The 22820-nt window shown below is 43.3% G+C and overlaps 1 protein-coding gene across 7 annotated transcripts in view; it reads right to left on the reverse strand.

The window, feature by feature from the left end:
- The window catches only part of LOC126355189 (D-aspartate oxidase), a 150021-nt gene that overhangs the window by 10602 nt on the left and 116599 nt on the right, over positions 1-22820 (reverse strand). For 4 of the 7 annotated variants that reach the window (XM_050005410.1, XM_050005411.1, XM_050005412.1 and 1 more), the window contains exon 6: positions 5400-5666. The exons of the other annotated variants lie outside the window; for them this stretch is intronic. In XM_050005410.1, the coding sequence (XP_049861367.1) occupies positions 5400-5666 (267 nt within the window). The remainder of the gene's footprint in view (positions 1-5399; positions 5667-22820) is intronic. 7 annotated transcript variants of the gene reach the window in all.

A 22820-nucleotide genomic window follows, 5' to 3' on the forward strand; every position in this document is an offset into this window, starting at 1 on the left:
ACAATCGGGAAGATGCTGCGTTTTTATGTGGAGTCTCATCACCATCAGTGGGACAAGTATTTGAAACATATTGAACGTGCATACAATGCAAAAGTCCATACAGGCTGTCACCGTTTGATGCAGTGAAGCTACAGAAAGAAAGGACCGGTGAATCTGTATGTCAATCCACGAGAACAATTCGAGATGTTTGGAAACGGGTACAAAAGCTGAATACAAAGGCTCTGGAAATGCAGGAAGATGCAGTAAAGCGAAAAGGAAGTTTACCGCAGTACAAAGTGGGGCAATGGGTAATGCTGTCCAGCCCCAACACACAAAAAGGGAAAATGAAGATGTTCCTCAGTAGGTACCAAGGGCCATACCAAGTTGTTGAAACAACATCTCCCTTTAATGTTAAGCTTCAGTTGCCAACTAGAACAACGATAGCGCACACTGAGCGGTTACAGCCATTTAAGGGTTGCCTGGATGTGATTCCAGGCATGTCACAGGAAGAAAAGAGGAAGAAAGGGAGAGTGAAGAGAAGTTGCTAAGCACAGAGAAAACCAGGAAGAAAGAGTACAGAATGAAGTATCGTATGCTTTGTGATCTAGAAAGAAGTAGAGTATTTTTAGTTTTTTTTTTATCTTTTGTGTCATGTATCATTGGGTTGCCGTAGAGTAACTGGGCATTGTATTTTATACGTGTTTTCGAGTATTGTGAGCCTGCTAGGAACAGCAGTCTTTTTGAAGAGGGAGGAAGGGCAATGGCGATCCCTGTCCTTAGGTCACTGAAAAGGGAAGTGTAGCAGCTGACGTATGTGGAATGTTGTTGGAGGAGAAATCAAATGCAGTTCTGGAGAAATAAATGCATTGGAGTAAATTTTGCAGCAAAGCCGTATTAAATATGTGTTGAACGATGTAAGAGTTGTACGATTTCCTGTTTAAATTCTTTGTTATCGAAAGCGCTGGGTCAGGAAAGTCTTGTTTATTGCACCAGTTCATATAATGTAAATTTAAGGATAAAAGTAGTCACACGATCGGTGATGAGTTTGGATCAAAAATAGTGAACGTTGGAAGAAAATCTGTGAAGCTACAAATATGGGACACATGCACGGTTCAGTTATTTTTAGCCAGAGGAAAAGGAATAGACTGTCCAAGGTACATTGTGGTGCCAAAATTGAGCTTACCACAGGTTGAGATGCATTGGATCTTTTCCACCTACGAGAATTTGGTAGTAGTAGCAAGTTGTTTTGAGCAAGGAGTGTTTACACAAGCGAAACATGTAGAGCTCGAAGGAAGCGGAATTTTAATCAATGGAACGAAGTGTAACATAATAGGACCAACCTTCCATCTGCCAGCGTCAATTTCAGGAGTCACACAATTGAATGTTATGCAGCCACAGCTGTACTGGCCAGAAGCCACTTTAGAATTTTTGCCAAGGCAGAATCTGACCTTGTTAAATCAAACTCTGGAGCCAGGTCTGTTGAGATCTGTAAACCAGTTCATTTTAGAGCAAAAGGGGCGCATAACAGCCGGACAGCTTGTGCAACATGTCGCTCAGTATAGGGAAAGGCAATGGCAAATAATAATCATTTTGAGCACCTCTGTGCGTGTGCCATCGCAGCCTTAACTTTGTTATGTGTTATTTTCTTTCTGATCAGGCGGAGAGCTAATTCCAAGAGGGAACCAAGTGTAGTCCAAGACCCAGTGGAATGGATACCAAGGGCATGAGACGAGTAGGTAAGGGGTCGATCAAGCAGTGCAGTTAGAAATTTGTACGTTTTGTTTCATGTCATGGTTTTAAGAGGGCACTAGACCCTTCCAGTAGTAGGAAAATATGTCATAAGTGCCAACCAAACAAGTTGAAGAGTTAGTTAAAGGATGACTCAGGGACCAGGTCTTTCCGAAGAGGAGAATAATGTAGCGACACCACTGTTTAGGATAGGGAAAGTAAGTTTTGTGCAATATTCGGAGCACGAGTTACAGTCAGGTGTGGGCTGGAACTCAATAAGTTACATATACCAGCAGTTGCGAAGGCAAACAGAGGCCACGGGGGCATAGAACTGCTGGAGAGGGCGCACACAGCAGTTTCCATGGCGCAAGTCACAGGCAGAAGAGGGCCACTGGCCAACCTAATTGTTACGCGTACGCGATGTGAACCGGAGCACTTGACAAAACAGAGGCGTACAGCCGAGTATAAATAGGTGACATTTTCTAATGAGATTCATTCAAGTGTGGCAGCTCTCCTGGACAGCGGGTCTTATCACACTGCCGGGCTACATGCAGTAACATTGTCCCAGTCCATGGCAGGTCATTGGTTCGACCCTCTGACGCTGAGGTGGGGTCCGCAGCCAGCCAGGGCGGGCCACTCTTCGGCTCGCTACTGCGAGCAGTCGTCTCGGCTCCCGACACATGCCGGAGACTTCCAAGGCAAGGGCCGCAGATGTGGACGCCGGATAGTGGGCGCTTGTTTGTCACCATCATCTCAGCCATGCCAGCGAGAAGAAGGACGCAGCTGGCCGCCTGCAGTTCACACCGAGCAGCGCTGAGTCGGCATGGATGCAGACTGTCAAGTCAACTGTGGCACCCTGATGATGCTACAACTCCGCTGGCGTACAAGGCCAGCACAACACAACGTTGCATTACACAGGCCGCTGGGGTGCTTCCTCAGCATCGCAGGGCCATGTGATGCAGACCGAGGTGAATGGAGGACTGTAGTGGAAGCAAATAAATCATTTGGAAAGTTCTCGCCGAGATTTAATATGGCACCTCCTAGCACGCACCCACCCACTATATTTAGTGTCTTCCCGCTACATTTGATAATCCTGATACATTTGTTGGCAGAAGACACCACAACATATCTGTGTATCCATACTGAATTGAACGCTGTGGCTATTTGCGAGCATGGATATTTTAATTACTTACACAGATATATGGTTTTACTAAGGACATAATGTTTTAAACTTGTCGCCAACAATAAATTAAGGATACTTATTAATGATACTTTTGACTTAATTCCTACTCTTATTTCAATAAAGGAAAAGTTGCTGGCCTATTTCATATGCAGCATGCTGGAGGGCCTCAAATGTTTTTTGTAGCAACTGTTGCATTACTACCCTTGCGAAGCTCAAAAATGATGCCGGACACATACCTCTTGAGGTATTTGGCTTGCTATATCGCCATAAATTGCAGTATATATTAATTATGAGTAATTAAGTCACTCTAACCTTACAATGTCTTTAACGTGACTTTGAAGAACACAATTAGCTGATAAATGACATATGAATATCAACACACATAGAAATGACATTACTTTCTAGTCCCACTAATATATTTGTGAGGAAATGTATCCGGTATATGCACTGGAATCTCAAGCTTCTAGACAAAACTCTATCAGTAGTGGAAATAGTAAAGTATCTAGGGGTAACCCTGGATGCGAAATTATCATGGATTCTTCACATAAAGAATATCTGTTCCAAGGAAAAAGGTGCTCTTACGAGCACTAGAAGATTCTGCGGAAAAAACTGGTTTGTAAGCTCCAGGAGTATGTACTGGATAAGCACTACTATAATACGGCCTTGATAATTTATAGGACTACAGTATGGTGGGATACAGCAGAACAGAAGGAACTGCCAAGGAGCTTTTCAAGGTGCAAAATTTGCCTGCTTAGCCATACAGGCAGATGTAAGCAGCAAACCCACTTGTGGGATGAAGATGATACTGGACATGCTCCCATCTTTGGGTAACAATGGAGGCAGCAGCAGTGGCATATATGTTAAAAACTGGAAAAACAGCATACCTTTAGGATATCCAAGATCTCACACTAATATAGTGAGTGTCGTAAATACAGAATTGTTGGAGGATAGGTGTTACTGCGGGAGACTGTTTGGTGCCATTTGGGTCTCTGTCAAGTTTTTTAATAAGATTCCCGGCTCTTTTGCTGCTATGGGTCATATCCATCCTCTCCAGGGTCTCAATACATCTATTTTGCCGAGCTTCACTTAGCATTTCTTTTAAAGCCTTACCACAAGCTATTGTTTTTTGATTAAAGGGGTCCTTTTTGTATAAGTCCTCATACTTGGCTAGGAGATGCCTGGAGTCATGAGAAAGACCTGGAATGAACTGCTGTCGGCATCTTTGTGGTATATGTTGTCTGGAGATTCTCTATAGCATTTGTACAAATGCCTGATAATTCTCTGGGGTTGGGGCGAAATTTACTATGCCTTTATCCAGTTACTCTGCGATAGTTTCCCAACTGGCCTTTTTAAAAGAATGGTATTTTTGTGTCTCCCAATGTCAGCTTCCTCTTGAATAGTCCCCACTCACAGATATGCATGGTGGACTTTGATCTCCTAAATACTCTACCCAAGAGGATGCTACCATCGTTAAGCCAAAGAGTAAAGATCCATTCCTTCAGAAATAATAATGACTAGATTCCCCTAGCTTTAAGCCATTTTCAGTACCAACATAGCAAGGTTATGTTGGTTGTGGAGCAAGTAGGCATACACAATTGTTCAACTGTGGTAGGTCTTTGCTTTCTACCCTAGCTACAAAAATGTGTTCACTATGGTTTTCACGGTAGTTTTTCCGCATTCCTATTTTCTCATTTATTATTTATTACTAGACCTACCCCTGCATTATGGCTACCTGATTTTTGGTGACAGCCCTGTAACTCACCTGAGCAGAAATCTTTTTCTTCCTGCCACTGCACTTCACTAATTTCCAAAAAAAAAAATCAAATATAAGGCTAATGAAACTGGTTTGATTTTAGCAGCTTAGGATAAGTGCTGCCCTGTAGCATACTGATTATCAAAATAATTTTTGATGAAAAGAAGCTTAGACAGTGAACTGCATGTAACATAATTTCATCTCTCTGCTGCAATCTGTGTGGTAAAATATCAGTTGACCCTGGTATATATTACTGACGCAGTTGTCTCTTGCAGACAATTTCAGAGACTGTATACTTACAATAACTAATTTTCACATTGGTATTCAGAAATAATGACTATTACATAATTCTCAACAGCGAACCTGTTTACAACACACTCATATTCGTTTTATTACAAGAACAATTACTGCATCACACCCTTCAATGCAATGATTATACCACAATCATATTTGACTGTTAAATTAACTTATTTCACATCACTATAACATACCATGTACATGAAATAAGGAATTTAATAACTAAATGGTTACTTCATAAACCTGTCTGCTTTTCGCTGAAATGGCCAAGCTGATATTTTAACTCACTCCACAAAAAAGGCTTTAAACAAGAAACATTTACACAGCAAGTGTGAGATAAGGTTAGAAAAAGGAGATGCACAAATAATCTCCCAATATCAAGCAGCAGGGTATGCAGAGAGATGTTACACGCAGACTATAAAAACAGCTTACAAAAACCACTGCAAACGAAAGTATTACCTTCAGGCCATTTATGTTTTCAGCCTCCACTCGAACTGGACTGCGATGTGGTCTCAGTCCAACCCATTCTCTGATAATAGAAGCTTTCTTGAGACTTGGGACAAGAGCAGTGCATCGTTCTAAAATAGACGATGTATCGTAACGGTTCACTCGCAAATCATAACTCTCGTAATTTCGACAACCACCAAGGGTTACAGCCTCTATACCAGGTATTATGTAAGTATCAAAATCACCATGGAGAAAAGTTTTTATCCATGGTGCATTCACCTGCAACACATGACATTTAGAACTTTTAAGAGTAGCGTACTAACAGACTGGCATTCTTGTACTTTCAATCAATTCATTAGAGGAAGTGTAGAAAGATTAACACATTTTCTCCAGTCACAATCACAATGAGAGAAACATACCATCTGGACAATTACATACAATGAAGGATTACTGAATTTTTTTAAGACTATGCACATTATTCTATTTAAGCCAAGAATCACTTCAATATTCTATATCAGATGTTGGTCTCTTATTAGGAATAACAGAAATCTATAACATATTATGTGTTTAGTCTTCTGTGCAATATTGTTGTGTTTTGATGAATTAAACATTTCAATACCTTAATGTCGTGTGAGAAGGCAACATATCTCCAAAAATGGCCATTTTCGACTTTGTTTACTTACGTTCTTATGGCAATCAGCTGTATATTGTGTCAAAACAGTGTACCTCCATGTTGCAAGTTTATTTTAGAGAGATATAGACATACTGGCATACATTCTTCTGCCTCAACAAAGTGCATCTCAATTTTGGAACCAGCAAAATCTATCGGAACTTATGTTCTTCTGGCTCTTTATTTAATCACTTAATTTAGAAATGCATTTTAATCCAGCAGAGACTGATATCTGCTTGTTTTGCATAATTCCACGTTACTGCACTTGTGTGCTAGTTTCCGATATACTGAAAGAGAAGTGTATGTTGACAAGCACCTAATAACAAATCTTGCGATGTCAGGTGAAAATGTCAAATCGTGTCTCACTGCTGAATCATTTGCCTATCCATCAGTTCTCTCAGTTCACGTACATGCTTTCAAGTTATTTCACTTTCCCAGTGAGTATCAGCAAGTGGAGAAACACTAGACAAAACAAAGACTATCCTTTGTAGGCACTGTCAACACGGTCATACTGCTTTCGTTGTCACATCAGATTATGTTTAGTTTCTTGAAGGGCAGACTGCAAAGAGGTTAATGCCAGTGCACACACTCTGTGTTCTTGCTCCATTTTATAACAGACTACTGGAGGAGGAATATAAGAAAAATGAATAGGCAGTCAGGAATGGCACACACACCAACTGCTAAAAAAGAAGTGCCGGCCAAACATTTGAGGACAAGAATTGCTGAAAAACCCAAGGAAGTGTAGTGAGCTCATTAGTGAGACTGGAGTGAGCAGGATGTTCCATGGATTCTGGATATTGAAAGATACAGAAATTCAGTGACAATATTTAGCTACACTTATTAAGGAGGTCCATGAAGCAAGGTCACATTCTGCTGGTGCAAAATGTCAAAGAAACCTGACGAAGATGTACTTTCTCCTGAATGGTGACTGAAGTTCATATGTGTCTAGGGTTTCTCCTTAGAACTTTTAATATATCAGAAACATTTGTGCGATACATAAGAAGAAAAGAGACAACAGCAACACGATTTTGACTGCTGAAAAGAGAGGGCATCGTAGTCCAGATGTAAGGAGATCCAATATGACAAGAGAGAGAATAAGAAACCACATAAATTCATTTCCCACTGCACCTTCGCATTTCTGCCAACAGAGGTGTGACAGTTATCATCGTGAGATCTGATTGTACAAAGAAGGCATAAATTATGTCAGAAACAATCAACTCCTGAAAAATATTGGCTCCACAGAGAAATATTCAATACAGGGTTTAACTAAGATTTTCAAATACTACAAAAGATATATGCAACCACTGCTGTCGCTTTCAATATCTTTCAGAGGAAAATCATCAGGCAGAGAAAAACCCGCACACAGAACAAGGTAAAAAATTATATGAAAGAGCAAGCCTGAACAGAAGAATGCCGTTTACTGGAATAGGATCTAGAAACTTTAGGGTACTGTCCAAATATAGCAGCTAAGGCCATTTTCTACAGAAGAAAAATAGCTGTATACGACACTCAGTATAAAATAAAGACACCAAAAAAGCTACAAATGACATGGGGCATGAAGGTGTGGCTTAATATGGATCAACTGAAGTAGCACTATGTAAATTTCAAGAACGCCCGAAGACTGCAGATGACCATCCAGTTGTTTTGTCCGCAGACACCTGTGGAGAACAAAATTGAGAAGTCAATATGAAATTAATTTTTCTTCATGGTGTAGAAACTTTGAACATTCCCACAATGGAGTACGATTCAGTTCGTGCCAGTATAGAGAGGGTTGCAAAAATTTTTAACATCTATGATCTTTAGCGGTATACTATTGTTCAGACTGCATAAAAAACAAACGCTGTACGAAGTAGTGGAAATGGACTAGAAGGACTGAATTTTGGAGTTTTACAGAAGGAACAGTCGAAAAATACGAAAACTGCCAGTGAAGAAACTAAAGTACAATGTCTTAAGGTGTTGCAGATTCAATATCATAGAAGTTATATTAATAATATCCTTTTCAATCATTTCGTGGTCAACAATTCAAAAGTCTGCCAGTTTCCTGAAAATACTATAATTCTGACACATTCTTCCAGACAGAACCAAAATATCGGGGAACACAAAAATTCAGAAAGAGAATCTTTGCTGCACTGGCATTATCAACGAAGAGTACGAAGCATTTTACACAAGTTTTCAAGCGGAGAAAGCTAAATATTCAGACAGCGAAAGTAACGTTTGTAATGAAGGTAATGAGGAAGTTAACATTCAGTGGCGGCATTCGTACAAACATCTACCAATATGCATCTATTTTAGCTAGAATTCATCTGTTTTTAGTGTGAAAATTAATTCTTTTCTCAGCCAAGTGCTTATCTTCAAAGTGTAATACATTTATTTAGACTGAATTGCTTAGAATCCTTAGCACTACATCAAACAGTAAATAATGCTCAGCGAGTAAAGAATATTTTTAAAGGTGCACTACCATCACACAGTTTTTAAGTGTCTAACTTAGTGGTGTAGACATCTGTCCATGAAGTTTTTATTATGCCACTGAAACGTGAAATTTCTTTCATCTCTTCTGTAAAATCATTAAAAAGGAGTTACAGTCCTCTCATTCTCATACAATGCTATTGCATTAGGTGGAGGATAGGGGAATACACATAATGAAAATTACGGTATATTGATAATTTTTACTTATGGACCATGTGATAACTATTGAATAAAACACAATTTTAGTGCCATATGCACTTTGCCTTCATTTTCTGCAAGGCATCATCAGTGGCCTGGAATATGTACATATGTTTGCTATTTAATTTAAATTTTGGTCACTCTACCTACAGGTTATAAATAGTTCTGGTGGTTGGTATTTCCTATTAAGTACATCAATTTAACATCTTTAAAAAACCAACAGTCACAGACACAATCATACATTCCACATCTAACCACCCCTACAGCCAGAAACTTGCAGCACTAAGACATGTGTTACATAGAATCCCATCAACAAGAAAAACTATGAAAAAGAAATGAGTACAATCATACAAATAACTAGGAACAATGGATATGACACGCATGTAGTCCACAGGCTCAATCAAAAAATAAAAACACGAATACAAAACAAATACAACATTTCCAGAATACAAGGGAACTCAAAGCTGAAAACTTACAAACACACACAATGACAACTCCCCACAGAAAAGAACCAGATGGTACACCATGACCTACACGCATAAACTAACACACAGAGTTCAAAATATCCTAAAGAGACAGGGCTTCCAAATAGCATATAAGTCTGGGCAAACCCTCCAATCACATCTAAGCCAACCAGATACCAAGAGGGACAAATTCCAACAATCAGGTATATATAAACTTGAATGTCAAAATTGTGATGCAGTATACATAGGCATGACATGCAGGAATTTTAAAACACGATACAAAGAACAATCAGGTGTTGGAAGTACGAAACAAACCATTCCACATTTGCAGAACATTTTAAACACCGTAATCTCCATCCTACAAACATGGAACAAGAAATAAAAATTATGAGAATAAGAAACCATGACAAACATCTTATACAAATGCAAGAAAACTTCAACATTCAGAAAGCCATCGCTGAAAACAAAACATGTGATAAATGAACAAACACACATCAGCAAAGGCTCCTTACTACACGGAATTAAAAAAAAGTTTGGCAGTAACATTTGATGTTTTGCAAAACATCTGACACTCGGCAGCAGAAACCAAAACATTGCATCAAAACAAGTTTTCAGTGCATAGTGCTGTGAAATGCGGAAAAAAAAACCACAAATTGGAATTTATAAGAAGAAGAACAACACCAAAAATGCAACAGAAGCGTAATATGTAGGAAATTGTAAATGCAACCTGTAAGAACAGTTCAACACATTACTACTTGATAGGAAATACCAACCATCAGAACTGTTTATAACCTATAGGTAGAGTGACCAAAATGTAAATCAAATAGCAAACATATGCACATATTCCAGGCCACTGATGATGCCTTGCAGAAAATAAAGGCAAAACGCATATGGCACTAAAATTGTGTTTTATTCAGTTGCTGTCAGGAGGTCCATAAGTAAAAATTATCAATATACCGTAATAATGCACGCAACTGAAGAAGACAGGACTACAAAAGTTGATAATGAAAATTGTACACTATTACACCACTTCTCAACAGCTCAATAATCTCTCTGTTTCACCACCCCCCCCCCCCCTCCACTGTCTGTCTTTGAGTGCATGCTTGCTTGTGTACTTTTTTGTTTGTCCCTTGTCTCCCCCCCCCCCCCCCCTTCCAACTCAGTTGTAGGTTGTAGTACAGCTCTTATTCTGATCATGTAATATGAAGCTTGTACCAATGCATAAGCTGTAATGTAAGAACCAATTCTAACACCACAAATGTATACAGCAGTCAGCACAGAAGCACTCTGATGGAAAGGAAAAAAAATCGCAAGGTGTGTGACATAAGTGGAAGATAGTAGGTGTGTTTCCACATCCAAAAGATGAAATCTATTCAAATTTTTCACTAGTTGCATGAGAGGGACACTAGTAGTGCCATTATGAGATTGCAAATCAGATTTGCTTTAAATATACACAGTAACCATTATGAGCATTAGTTACCTCTGAGATTGGACTAGGTGAGTTGTTGGTTAAATGCCTTTAAAGCGACAAAGATTTCATTATCAACCCCACAACAGATTTGAATGAGGGACACGTGTACAATACAATGCAGGCACATTTGCAAGCTTGCATTCAACATGCTCATACCACAACTTCTAATTTGCTTTGGTTTATCTCAGGCTTACATTAACTGGTGATCTAGTGATGCTAATCACTTAAATATATTACCTAGACAAATAAATTCCTGAAATTTCATCATTCTACATTAATTATTCTTTGGTGCTGTGATTCTTTTTTCATCAGTGTATGAGCCAGACAGCATCTGCAGACAAGACAATTTACAAGCTCCCCAATGGGTACTAACAGAAAGCTGGCCCTGTATAACGTTAAGTCTAGGTTAGTTCACACAAACTGTTCTGGCCTCCAGAGGAACATCTTTCCAGGGAGCACAGAAGCACTAAGGAAGGCTACCTTGCAGTTTTATTTATGGAGGAACCAGTAGCAGGTAGCAGAAAGACATGACAATCAAGAGGTTAGCAGAGACATCGTACTAGCTCCTGCATTTCCAGCCCAGTCTCTTGAACAACTGTTAGGTAAGTATGATGTACATATTCATTAACAGTTCTAACTTGAGCAGTTGTATCCTTGGGATTGCCCAAAATACATACTAACAAAGATATAGAGGGGCTGGCCAGTACTTACTTCAGCTCAGTACAGCCGATAGATACACAAAACACAACCGAAAATTTATGTTCCTAGCTTTCGGAATAAATGTTCCTTCATCAGGGAGGAGAGAGGGGAAAGAAAGCGAAGAAGGGAAAGTGGATTTAGTTACTCACAACCCAGGTTATGAAGCAACAGGGAAAGGAAAACAGGGAGGGTAGCAAGGATGGAGGCATGGTTGTCAGAGGGAAGCCAAAGATATTCTGTTGTAAGTACTGTGCCAGCTTCAAACCAAAGAGTATGCATACAGAAGTAAAGAGGTATATAGTATAAAGATATAGGTTGAAAAGATGCATGAATGGCTAAAGAGGAAAGGGAAAGAGGAGAAGACTGAAGAGTAAATGGAGTGAGGTTGTTTAACGTAGGTTCAGTCCAGAAGAGGGATGGCGGGATGAAAGGCTGTGTTGGAGTGCAAGTTCCCATCTCCACAGTTCAGAGGGACTCGTGTTGGGTGGGAGAAGCCAAATAGCACATACGGTGTAGCAGGTTCCTAGGTCCCTAGAATTATGCTGGAGGGCATGCTCCGCTACTGGGTATTGGATGTCTCTTAGGCGGACAGTTCGTCCGTGTCCGTTCATGCGCTCAGCCAGTTTAGTTGTTGTCATACCAATGTAAAAGGCTGTGCAGTGCAGGCATGTCAGCTGATAAATGACATGTGTAGTTTCACACGTGGCCCTGCCTTGAATTGTGCATGTTTTACCAGTAGCGGGGCTGGAGTAGGTGGTTGTGGGGGGATGCATGGGGCAGGTTTTGCAGCAGGGTCGGTTACAGGGGTAGGAACCGCTGGGTAGAGAAGGTAGTCTGGGAACATTGTAGGGTTTAACAAGGATGTTACGGAGGTTAGAGGGGCGACGTAAGGCAACTCTGGGTGGTGTGGGGAGAATTTTATCAAGGGATGATCTCATTTCAGGGGTTGTCTTGAGAAAGTCATATCTCTGGCGGAGTAATTTATTGATGTATTCGAGGCCAGGATAATATTGGGTGACAAGGGGGATGTTTCTGTGTGGTCTGAGGGTAGGAACATTGTTGTTGGACGGGGAGGAATGTTCTCCAAGCAAGGGTTTGAGAGGTGGAGGACTTAAAGAGAGATAGGAGCTGTTGGGAGTGGTGGTTACATGAAGTAGTGTAGAGATTCAGGACAAGTTGGGTGAGGGCTAAGGATTTAAGGTTCTGGAAGTCCAGGAAAGATTGGTGGATTTACCGTAGCCAAAATGCAATCCCACAAACTTTTCCTCCGTTCCTCCTTAACCTTTGGACTTACCCCTAAAGGACTTACCTTAAAAGTTCCCATCTATGGGTGCAATTCCTTAGCCCTCACCCAACTCGTCCTGAATCTCTACACTACTTCATGTAACCACCACTCTCAACAGCTCTAATCTCTCTTCAAAGTCCTCCACCTCTCAAACCCTTGCTTGGAGACACAGCCAGGACCATCATCCTAGAAGCCAGCTGCAAACTTGAGTCCCATGCCACACACCACCTGAAAAAACTATCCACAGTGCTAGTGCAACACCTAAGAAGTGGGGTCCCTCTCCCTATCCCTCACAAACACCAACCACAACAGAACCGTCAACAAACCCCCCCTCGTAGCCAACAAACCTAGCCTAGCCACCCTACTCAATCTCCCCATCCCAGCACATACCCCACACAGACCAAATCTCAACTATAACCACAGTCAATTGCCACATATCACCAACCCCAATTCAGTTCTAAACCTCTCATCCAGATCCCTCTCTCCTCCAGAGACATCTGTTCTATCAAAAGGCTTAACCTTTAGCCCCACACCTAAATTCAACCACACTGCCCTGGTTAAAGATCTCCTCTCATTCACCTGGAACCTCAACTGGAAATATCACTTCACTACCCAAACACAGCCCCCAAATACTAGACCCAGTGGTGAAACTTATCTAGAACAGTTCCCACCACCTTCTCAAAGGGATCCTCCTCCTCTTCCCCAAAACCATCCCTTGCAGACATTTCAGGAAATCCTCAAATCCAGTGTTGCCTCCCAGTCCTTCTTGAAGAACATCCCGACAACCCCCAACATCACCCCATCTGAATAGATGCTACATCCCTTTACACAAACATCCCACACACCCATGGTCTCTCTGCCCTTGAGCACTACCACTTCCAAGGCCCACCCGAAGATATTCCAAAAACCTCGTTTTTTGTCACACTTACTAACTTCATCCTCACCCATAATTACTTCACTTTTGAAGGCCAGACCTACAAACAAATCAGGGGAATGGCCATGGGAACCAGGACGGCTCCGTCCTATGCAACCTCTTCATGGGCCGCATGGAGGAGGCTTTCCTGAAGACCCAACAGCTGCTTCCCCTGGCCTAGTATAGGTTTATAGATGACATCTTTGTGGTCTGGACTCATGGTGAAGAAACGCTCCTTAATTTTCTCCATGACCTCAACTCCTTTTCGAATCTGAATTTTACCTGGTCCTTCTCCAAAACCCAAGCCACCTTCCTGGATGTTGACCTTCATCTTGTTGAAGCTCACATCCACACCTCTGTCCATATCAAACCCACAAACAAACAACAGTACCTTCACTTTGATAGCTGCCATCCATTCCACATCCAACGCTCCCTTTCCTACAGCCTAGGTATTCGTGGCAAACATATCTGCTCCAGTGACGAAAACCCTCAACAATTACACCAATAACCTGACCAGTGCTTTCCTCTCCCTCAACTATCCTGCAGACCTTGTCCACAAACAGATCTTCCGAGCAATACATTCCTCCCCGTCCAACAACAATGTTCCTACCCTCAGATCACACAGAAACATCCCCCTTGTCACCCAATATTATCCTGGCCAAGAATACACCAATAAATTACTCTGCCAGGGATATGACTTTCTCAAGTCAACCCCTGAAATGAGATCATCCCTTGACAAAATTCTCCCCACACCACCCAGAGTTGCCTTTTGTTGCCCCCCTAACCTGCGTAACATCCTTGTTAAACCCTACAATGTTCCCAGACTACCTTCTCTACCCAGCGGTTCCTACCCCTGTAACCGACCCCGCTGCAAAACCTACCCCATGCATCCTCCCACAACCACCTACTCCAGCCTCGCTACTGGTAAAACATACACAATTCAAGGCAGGGCCACGTGTGAAACTACACATGTCATTTATCAGCTGACATGCCTGCACTGCACAGCCTTTTACATTGGTATGACAACAACTAAACTGGCTGAGTGCATGAACGGACACGGACGAACTGTCCGCCTAAGAGACATCCAATACCCAGTAGCGGAGCATGCCCTCCAGCATAATTCTAGGGACCTAGGAACCTGCTACACCGTATGTGCTATTTGGCTTCTCCCACCCAACACGAGTCCCTCTGAACTGTGGAGATGGGAACTTGCACTCCAACACAGCCTTTCATCCCGCCATCCCTCTGGACTGAACCTACGTTAAACAACCTCACTCCATTTACTCTTCAGTCTTCTCTTTCTCTTTCCTCTTTAGCCATTCATGCATCTTTTCAACCTATATCTTTATACTATATACCTCTTTACTTCTGTATGCATCCTCTTTGGTTTGAAGCTGGCACAGTACTTACAACAGAATATCTTTGGCTTCCCTCTGACAACCATGCCTCCATCCTTGCTACCCTCCCTGTTTTCCTTTCCCTGTTGCTTCATAACCTGGGTTGTGAGTAACTAAATCCACTTTCCCTTCTTCCCTTTCTTTCCCCTCTCTCCTCCCTGATGAAGGAACATTTATTCCGAAAGCTAGGAACATAAATTTTCGGTTGTTTTTTGTGTATCTATCGGCTGTACTGAGCTGAGGTAAGTACTGGCCAGCCCCTCTATCTCTTTGTTAGTATTTGTTTCACATCTTTATATGCGATTTTGCCAAAATACATACTATCACACATGACCAATCATTTGCATAAAATGGTCTACAAGCCATGCCTCATGATCTATTCTGATTGCTGCCTCCTGAAGCTGAGCTGGATACTTTCTGCTCATCAAGTCTCATATTAGTAAACAATCATGGTGTTCAAACTAACAGCTTCACATTTATGAGGAACTGAAGATAAGCACCTGTCAAGTACAAGAGACACAGGAAACACAGTTGATGTCAGAGAGAGAGAGAGAGAGAGAGAGAGAGAGAGAGAGAGAGAGAGAGAGAGAGAGAGAGAGAGAGAGAGAGAGAGACTGACTACAGAGCTGTATGGGCACTCGACCTTTCAATGTTTCAAGCAGTTCCGTGACAGAGAGAAATGAAAGGAGTTGAAGTAAAAGTGGACTATAGCAGTCAGTCAAGACTGAACTATCACACTATTAACAATGGGCTGCATGCAACTGACAGGTGAAAGATGACAGCAAGACCTTGGAGGGAATGACAAAACACAGATGGAAATAATAAAGGCAGTTGGCGGTGGGGGATAAGAGGACAACAAGATAGTGGGAGACCATCAACAGAAGGAGTAACTGTAACAACTCACCATCACATTGAAGCATTGAGTAATAAACAAGTTCATAAACAAGATTGCATCGCTAAATACACTCCTGGAAATTGAAATAAGAACACCGTGAATTCATTGTCCCAGGAAGGGGAAACTTTATTGACACATTCCTGGGGTCAGATACATCACATGATCACACTGACAGAACCACAGGCACATAGACACAGGCAACAGAGCATGCACAATGTCGGCACTAGTACAGTGTATATCCACCTTTCGCAGCAATGCAGGCTGCTATTCTCCCATGGAGACGATCGTAGAGATGCTGGATGTAGTCCTGTGGAACGGCTTGCCACGCCATTTCCACCTGGCGCCTCAGTTGGACCAGCGTTCGTGCTGGACGTGCAGACCGCATGAGACGACGCTTCATCCAGTCCCAAACATGCTCAATGGGGGACAGATCCGGAGATCTTGCTGGCCAGGGTAGTTGACTTACACCTTCTAGAGCACGTTAGGTGGCACGGGATACATGCGGACGTCCATTGTCCTGTTGGAACAGCAAAGTTCCCTTGCTGGTCTAGGAATGGTAGAACGATGGGTTCGATGACGGTTTGGATGTACCGTGCACTATTCAGTGTCCCCTCGATGATCACCAGAGGTGTACGGCCAGTGTAGGAGATCGCTCCCCACACCATGATGCCGGGTGTTGGCCCTGTGTGCCTTGGTCGTATGCAGTCCTGATTGTGGTGCTCACCTGCACGGCGCCAAACACACATACGACCATCATTGGCAACAAGGCAGAAGCGACTCTCATCGCTGAAGACGACACGTCTCCATTCGTCCCTCCATTCACGCCTGTCGCGACACCACTGGAGGCGGGCTGCACGATGTTGGGGCGTGAGCGGAAGACGACCTAACGGTGTGCGGGACCGTAGCCCAGCTTCATGGAGACGGTTGCGAATGGTCCTCGCCGATACCCCAGGAGCAACAGTGTCCCTAATTTGCTGGGAAGTGGCGGTGCGGTCCCCTACGGCACTGCGTAGGATCCTACGGTCTTGGCGTGCATCCGTGCGTCGCTGCGGTCCGGTCCCAGGTCGACGGGCACGTGCACCTTCCGCCAACCACTGGCAACAACATCGATGTACTGTTGAGACCTCACGCCCCATGCGTTGAGCAATTCAGCGGTACGTCCACCCGGCCTCCCGCATACCCACTATACGCCCTCGCTCAAAGTCCGTCAACTGCACATACAGTTCACGTCCACGCTGTCGCGGCATGCTACCAGTGTTAAAGACTGCGATGGAGCTCCGTACGCCACGGCAAACTGGCTGACACTGACGGCGGCGGTGCACAAATGCTGCATAGCTAGTGCCATTCGACGGCCAACACCGCGGTTCCTGGTGTGTCCGCTGTGCCGTGCGTGTGATCATTGCTTGTACAGCCCTCTCGCAGTGTCCGGAGCAAGTATGGTGGGTCTGACACACCGGTGTCAATGTGTTCTTTTTTCCATTTCCAGGAGTGTAGTCTGACCTGACTACACTGTACCAGCAATGCAGCTCATCCAGGGTGTAGGCATACTGGGTCGACTAACCACAGGGAGAAAGATGTCAGAGAGGGGAGTTTTGGAAGGATGTGTGCTTGATGGCTGGGAGGGAAAAGCAGCCCTCGCACATGATGGAAATGTGGTACCAGTGACCTCACTCTGATGCAGGCAGGGAGAGTTGCACATGAAACAAAATGATGTGAAGGAGTGGCCTAGAAGGGAGAGGTAAAACAGAGGAAGGAGCAACCACAGAGAGGAGGCTGCCTGTATAGACCAAGAGAAGCAGAGGGCATGGTGGCAGAGATGGAGATTAGTGTGGAATGGGGGCTAGTAGAGACGGAGGCCAGGAGGATCCTTTCTACGTAGTTCAGAGAAGATAGTACTGGGAACAGGGTATCAACATTTCTGCGGTTGTACAGCAGCCACTGTAGTTGAACATGCTGTGTTCAGCAGCATGTCTGTATTTGGGCGGTCAAGCCTGTTCTTGGCCAGTTTGGCAGTGGCCATTCAATTGGGTGGACAGCTGGTCAGTGGCTATGTACACACACAAGGCCATGCAAAAGTTATGGCAGAGCTGGTATGTGACTTGACATTTTTTACAGATGTCCCTGATTCTGATAGGGCAGGTTACGCCTGTGACAAAACTGGAATAGGATGTGCTGGGTAGCTGGACTGATCAAGTCTTGCACGAGTCTTTCACAGATAAATGACCAATATGGAAACGGGTTGGGAATGAACGTTACATAAGGATGGATGAGGGTATCTCATAGACTGGGAGGGTGGTGAAATTCCAGATTGGGAATTGTGAGAATGATTATGGATATGATTTTCTTCATTTCCAGGAAAAACAGTAAGTAGTGGGAGCCCAAGTAATGGATATAGTATAGTTCTTCCAGTACAGGGTGATTGTAAATAATGATGAGGATGCTCCTTTGTAGCTACTTCATGGAGGTTTTCAGAAGATTAAGGACATATGAGGATATGGAACAGAAGACCTGTTTGTGGATTATGATTGGAAGGTAATGCCATAGCCAGGACAATGTACCTGTGCAGATCTACATGTATTCTGTTATATCTGATGGACTGGCCTGATAGATCAGCATCACTGTTCGTGGGCCTAACAACCACTCAACCACTCGGTTATATGGCAAGTTGTTACCTGTGCTCATTCCATTATTTATGTTAAGAACTCCCCATTGCCATACCAAGAACAAAAGTAGTGTGTCCTATCTAATGATAGGGCTGTTGGCCATTAAAAATATAGTTTTTGTGACAATGTACCAACACTTTTAGAGTTTTTAAGCCTTTTGCTTCTGTGAGTGTGTATACACCTCCTGCTATGCCGTTTTCCAGGTGCTGCAGATGTATATATGTATGTGCTGCTTTGGTTTTTCTACAGTGCTATGGATGTTTCTATGTGTCCTGAGCTGCCAACGTCTCACGCTTATAGATGAATTAGGTTTTGAGATTGTCGCACAGATGACAAAATGGTAGATATCGAAATAGACGACAGAGGGATGGAGAAACAATTAAAATCGCTCAAAAGAGGAAAGGCCGCTGGACCTGATGGGATACCAGTTCGATTTTACATAGAGTACGCGAAGGAACTTGCCCCCCTTCTTGCAGCAGTGTACCGTAGGTCTCTAGAAGAGTGTAGCATTCCAAAGGATTGGAAAAGGGCACAGGTCATCCCCGTTTTCAAGAAGGGATGTCAAACAGATGTGCAGAACTATAGACCTATATCTCTAACATCGATCAGTTGTAGAATTTTGGAACACGTATTACGTTAAAGTATAATGACATTTCTGGAGACTAGAAATCTACTCTGTAGGAATCAGCATGGGTTTCAAAAAAGACGGATGTCTGAAACCCAGCTCACGCTATTTGTCCACGAGACTCAGAAGGCCATAGACACGGGTTCACAGGTAGATGCCGTGTTTCTTGACTTCCGCAAGGCGTTCAATACAGTTCCCCACAGTCGTTTAATGAACAAAGTAAGAACATATGGACTATCAGACCAATTGTGTGATTGCATTGAAGAGTTCCTAGATAACAGAACGCAGCATGTCATTCTCAATGGACATAAGTCTTCCGAAGTAGGAGTGATTTCAGGTGTGCCGCAGGGAGTGTCATAGGACCGTTCCTATTCACAATATACATAAATGACCTGGTGGATGACATCAGAAGTTCACTGAGGCTTTTTGCAGATGATGCTGTGATGTATTGTGAGGTTGTAACAATGGAAAATTGTACTGAAATGCAGGAGGATCTTCAGCGAACTGACGCATGGTGCAGGGAATGGCAATTGAATTTCAATGTAGACAAGTGTAATGTGCTGCGAATACATAGAAAGATAGATCCCTTATCATTTAGCTACAAAATAGCAGGTCAGCAACTGGAAGCAGTTAATTCCATAAATTATCTGGGAGTATGGATTAGGAGTGATTTAAAATGGAATGATAATATAAAGTTGATCGTCGGTAAAGCAGATGCCACCTGAGATTCATTGGAAGAATCCTAATGAAATGCAATCCGAAAACAAAGGAAGTAGATTACAGTACACTTGTTCGCCCACTGCTTGAATACTGCTCAGCAGTGTGGGATCCATACCAGATAGGGTTGACAGAAGAGAGAGAGAAGATCCAACGGAGAGCAGCGCGCTTTGTTACAGGATCATTTAGTAATCGCGAAAGCGTTACGGAGATGATAGATGAACTCCAGTGGAAGACTCTGCAGGAGAGACGCTCAGTAGCTCGGTACGGGCTTTTGTTGAAGTTTCGAGAACATACCTTCACCGAAGAGTCAATCAGTATATTGCACCCTCCTATGTATATCTCGTGAAGAGACCACGAGGATAAAATCAGAGAGATCAGTGCCCACACAGAAGCATACCGACAATCCTTCTTTCCACGAACAATACGAGACTAGAACAGAAGGGAGAACCGACAGAGGTCTCAGGGTACCCTCCGCCACACACCGTCAGGTGGCTTGCGGAGTATGGATGTAGATGTAAATGTAGAATAGGAGGATAATTACGGGCAGTGAAGGTTTCAGTGAGACCCTTGGTATATTTTGAGAGGGACTGTTTGTCACTGTAGATGCGACGACCATGGGTGGGTAGGCTGTACGGAAGGTACTTCTTGGTATGGAATGGGTGGCAGCTGTCAATGTAGGGGTATTGCTAGTGGTTAGCGGGTCTGATATGGACAGAGGTACTAATGTAGCCATTTCTGTGGTGAAGGTCCACATATAGGAAGGTGGCTTCTTGGGTTGAGTAGGACCAGGTGAAGCAAATGGGGGAGAAGTTGTTGAGGTTCTGGAGGAATGTGAATAAGGTGCCCCCACCTTCAATCCAGATAGAAAAGATGTCATCAATGAATCTGAAGCAGGCGAGGGGTTTAGGATTCTGGGTTTTTAGGAAGGATCCTCTAGATACCCTATGAATAGGTTAGCATAGGATGGTGCCATGAATGTGCCCACAGCCGTACTGCAGATTTGTTTGTAGGTAATGCTTTCAAAAGAGAAGTAATTGTGGGTGAGGATGTAGTTGGTCATGGAGAATAGGAAGGAGATTGCTGGTTTGGAATCCATAGTGACGAGCAGGGCACCTTGTGGTAAAGGGACAGGAATTGTTGAGACTGAGCCGAGGAAATGGTTGGTATCTTTTATATAGGAGGATAGGTTCCAGGTTATAGGTTGGAAGGTGTTGATCTACAAGAGCAGAGATTCTCTCACCGGAGGCTCAGTAAATGGCCACAATGGGGCGTCCTGGGTGGTTGGGTTTATGGACTTTAGGAAGCATGTAGAAGGTGGGAGAAAAATTTCCTCATCCCTAGCCAGATCCCAGTCCCACATACTGTTCCTGCATTGTTGCTTGTCTCATGAAATCCCCCCTAATGACCTTACCATCAAATTACCCATATCTGGTTTCCACCCCTCCTTTCACAATGACCTCCACCTGTTCAGATTCCACCAATCCTTAGCCCTCACCAACATAGTCCTGCAAAAGTATATCAAAGAAGCGCAATCCTCCTTGCAGTACCTTCTCTCCATCCCAAAATTCTCCTGCTATGTAATCCCAAATTCCTGGAACCCATAACACACATTGAAACTCTTGTCCTGCAGGAACTTAAGCAACATGCACAATGCCACCTCAAAAAGCTCTCCATCCTGCTCACTTCCTACTCCCACCTCTGAGTACCACTGTCCATCACTTCTACAACAACCTACAAACTTCCCCCATGCCCTCTCATAGGTAACAAACCCTGTCTCGCAGACCTACTACACTTCCCCCATCCTCCAAATCTCCCTCCCACCACCACACACAACCCAGAACCTAAACAGAGCCGCAACACAGTTATGAACCTTTCCTCCAGAAGCCTTAGTCCCACAGAAATATCAGCCCTTTCCAAAGGCATCACCTTTTGCCCCACTTCCAAATTCAACCATGCAGGACTAGTTAAAGACCTTCTCTCCTTCTTCCGGTCCCTACAGTGGAAATACTTTTTCACCACCAACCCGACCAATCAGACTTAACCAAAGACCAATATTGAACTTTGCCTAACTCAGATCACTCATCCATCCAACTGTGATCCGCACCCACTACCTCCAAACCACTCCCTGTTAACTTTCCAGAATTTCTTAACCTCGAACCTTGCCTCATCATCATTCCCCAAATCCATCAACATGCAAACTAATCTTACACCTGCAGAAAGAGCCGCAGCCCACTATCTAAAAACTGATCCCAATCTTATAATCCTACCTGCAGACAAAGGCTCCACCACCATTGTTTTGAACCGCAAGGATTACGTGGCAGAAGGACTGTCAGCTGTCAGATATGTCCACCTACAAACCATGCCACAGTGACCCCATTCCAGTAATCCAGCAGGATCTCCAGTCACTACTCAAATCCTTAGGCCCCCCACATAACCTCTCCCCAGAGTCCATCTCTCTACTTACCCCTACCACTCCATGCACTCCCACCTTCTACATGCTTCCTCCTGAAGTCCATAAACCCAACCACCCAGGATACCCCATGGTGGCCAACTACTGTGCCCCCACTGACAGAATCTCTGCTCTAGTAGACCAACACCTTCAACCTATTACCTGGAACCTATCCTCCTATATAAAAGATACCAACCATTTCCTCGACCCACTCTCCACAGTTTCTGTCCCTTTACCACACGGTGCCCTGCTTGTCACTATGGGTTCCAAACCAAAAACCTCCTTACTAGTCTCCATGACCAAATATATCCTCACCCACAATTACTTCGCTTTTGAAGGCATTACCTACAAACAAAACCGCAGTATGGCTGTGGGCACCTGCATGGCACAATCCTATGCTAACCTATTCATGGGCCATCTAGAGGAATCCTTCCTAAAAACCCAGAATCCTAAACCCCTCAGCTGCTTCAGATTCATTGATGACGTCTTTCCTATCTGGATTGAAGGTGATGACACCT

The sequence above is a fragment of the Schistocerca gregaria genome, chromosome 3 (assembly GCF_023897955.1).
Source record: "Schistocerca gregaria isolate iqSchGreg1 chromosome 3, iqSchGreg1.2, whole genome shotgun sequence".
In the NCBI taxonomy this organism is placed as follows: Eukaryota; Metazoa; Arthropoda; class Insecta; order Orthoptera; family Acrididae; genus Schistocerca; species Schistocerca gregaria.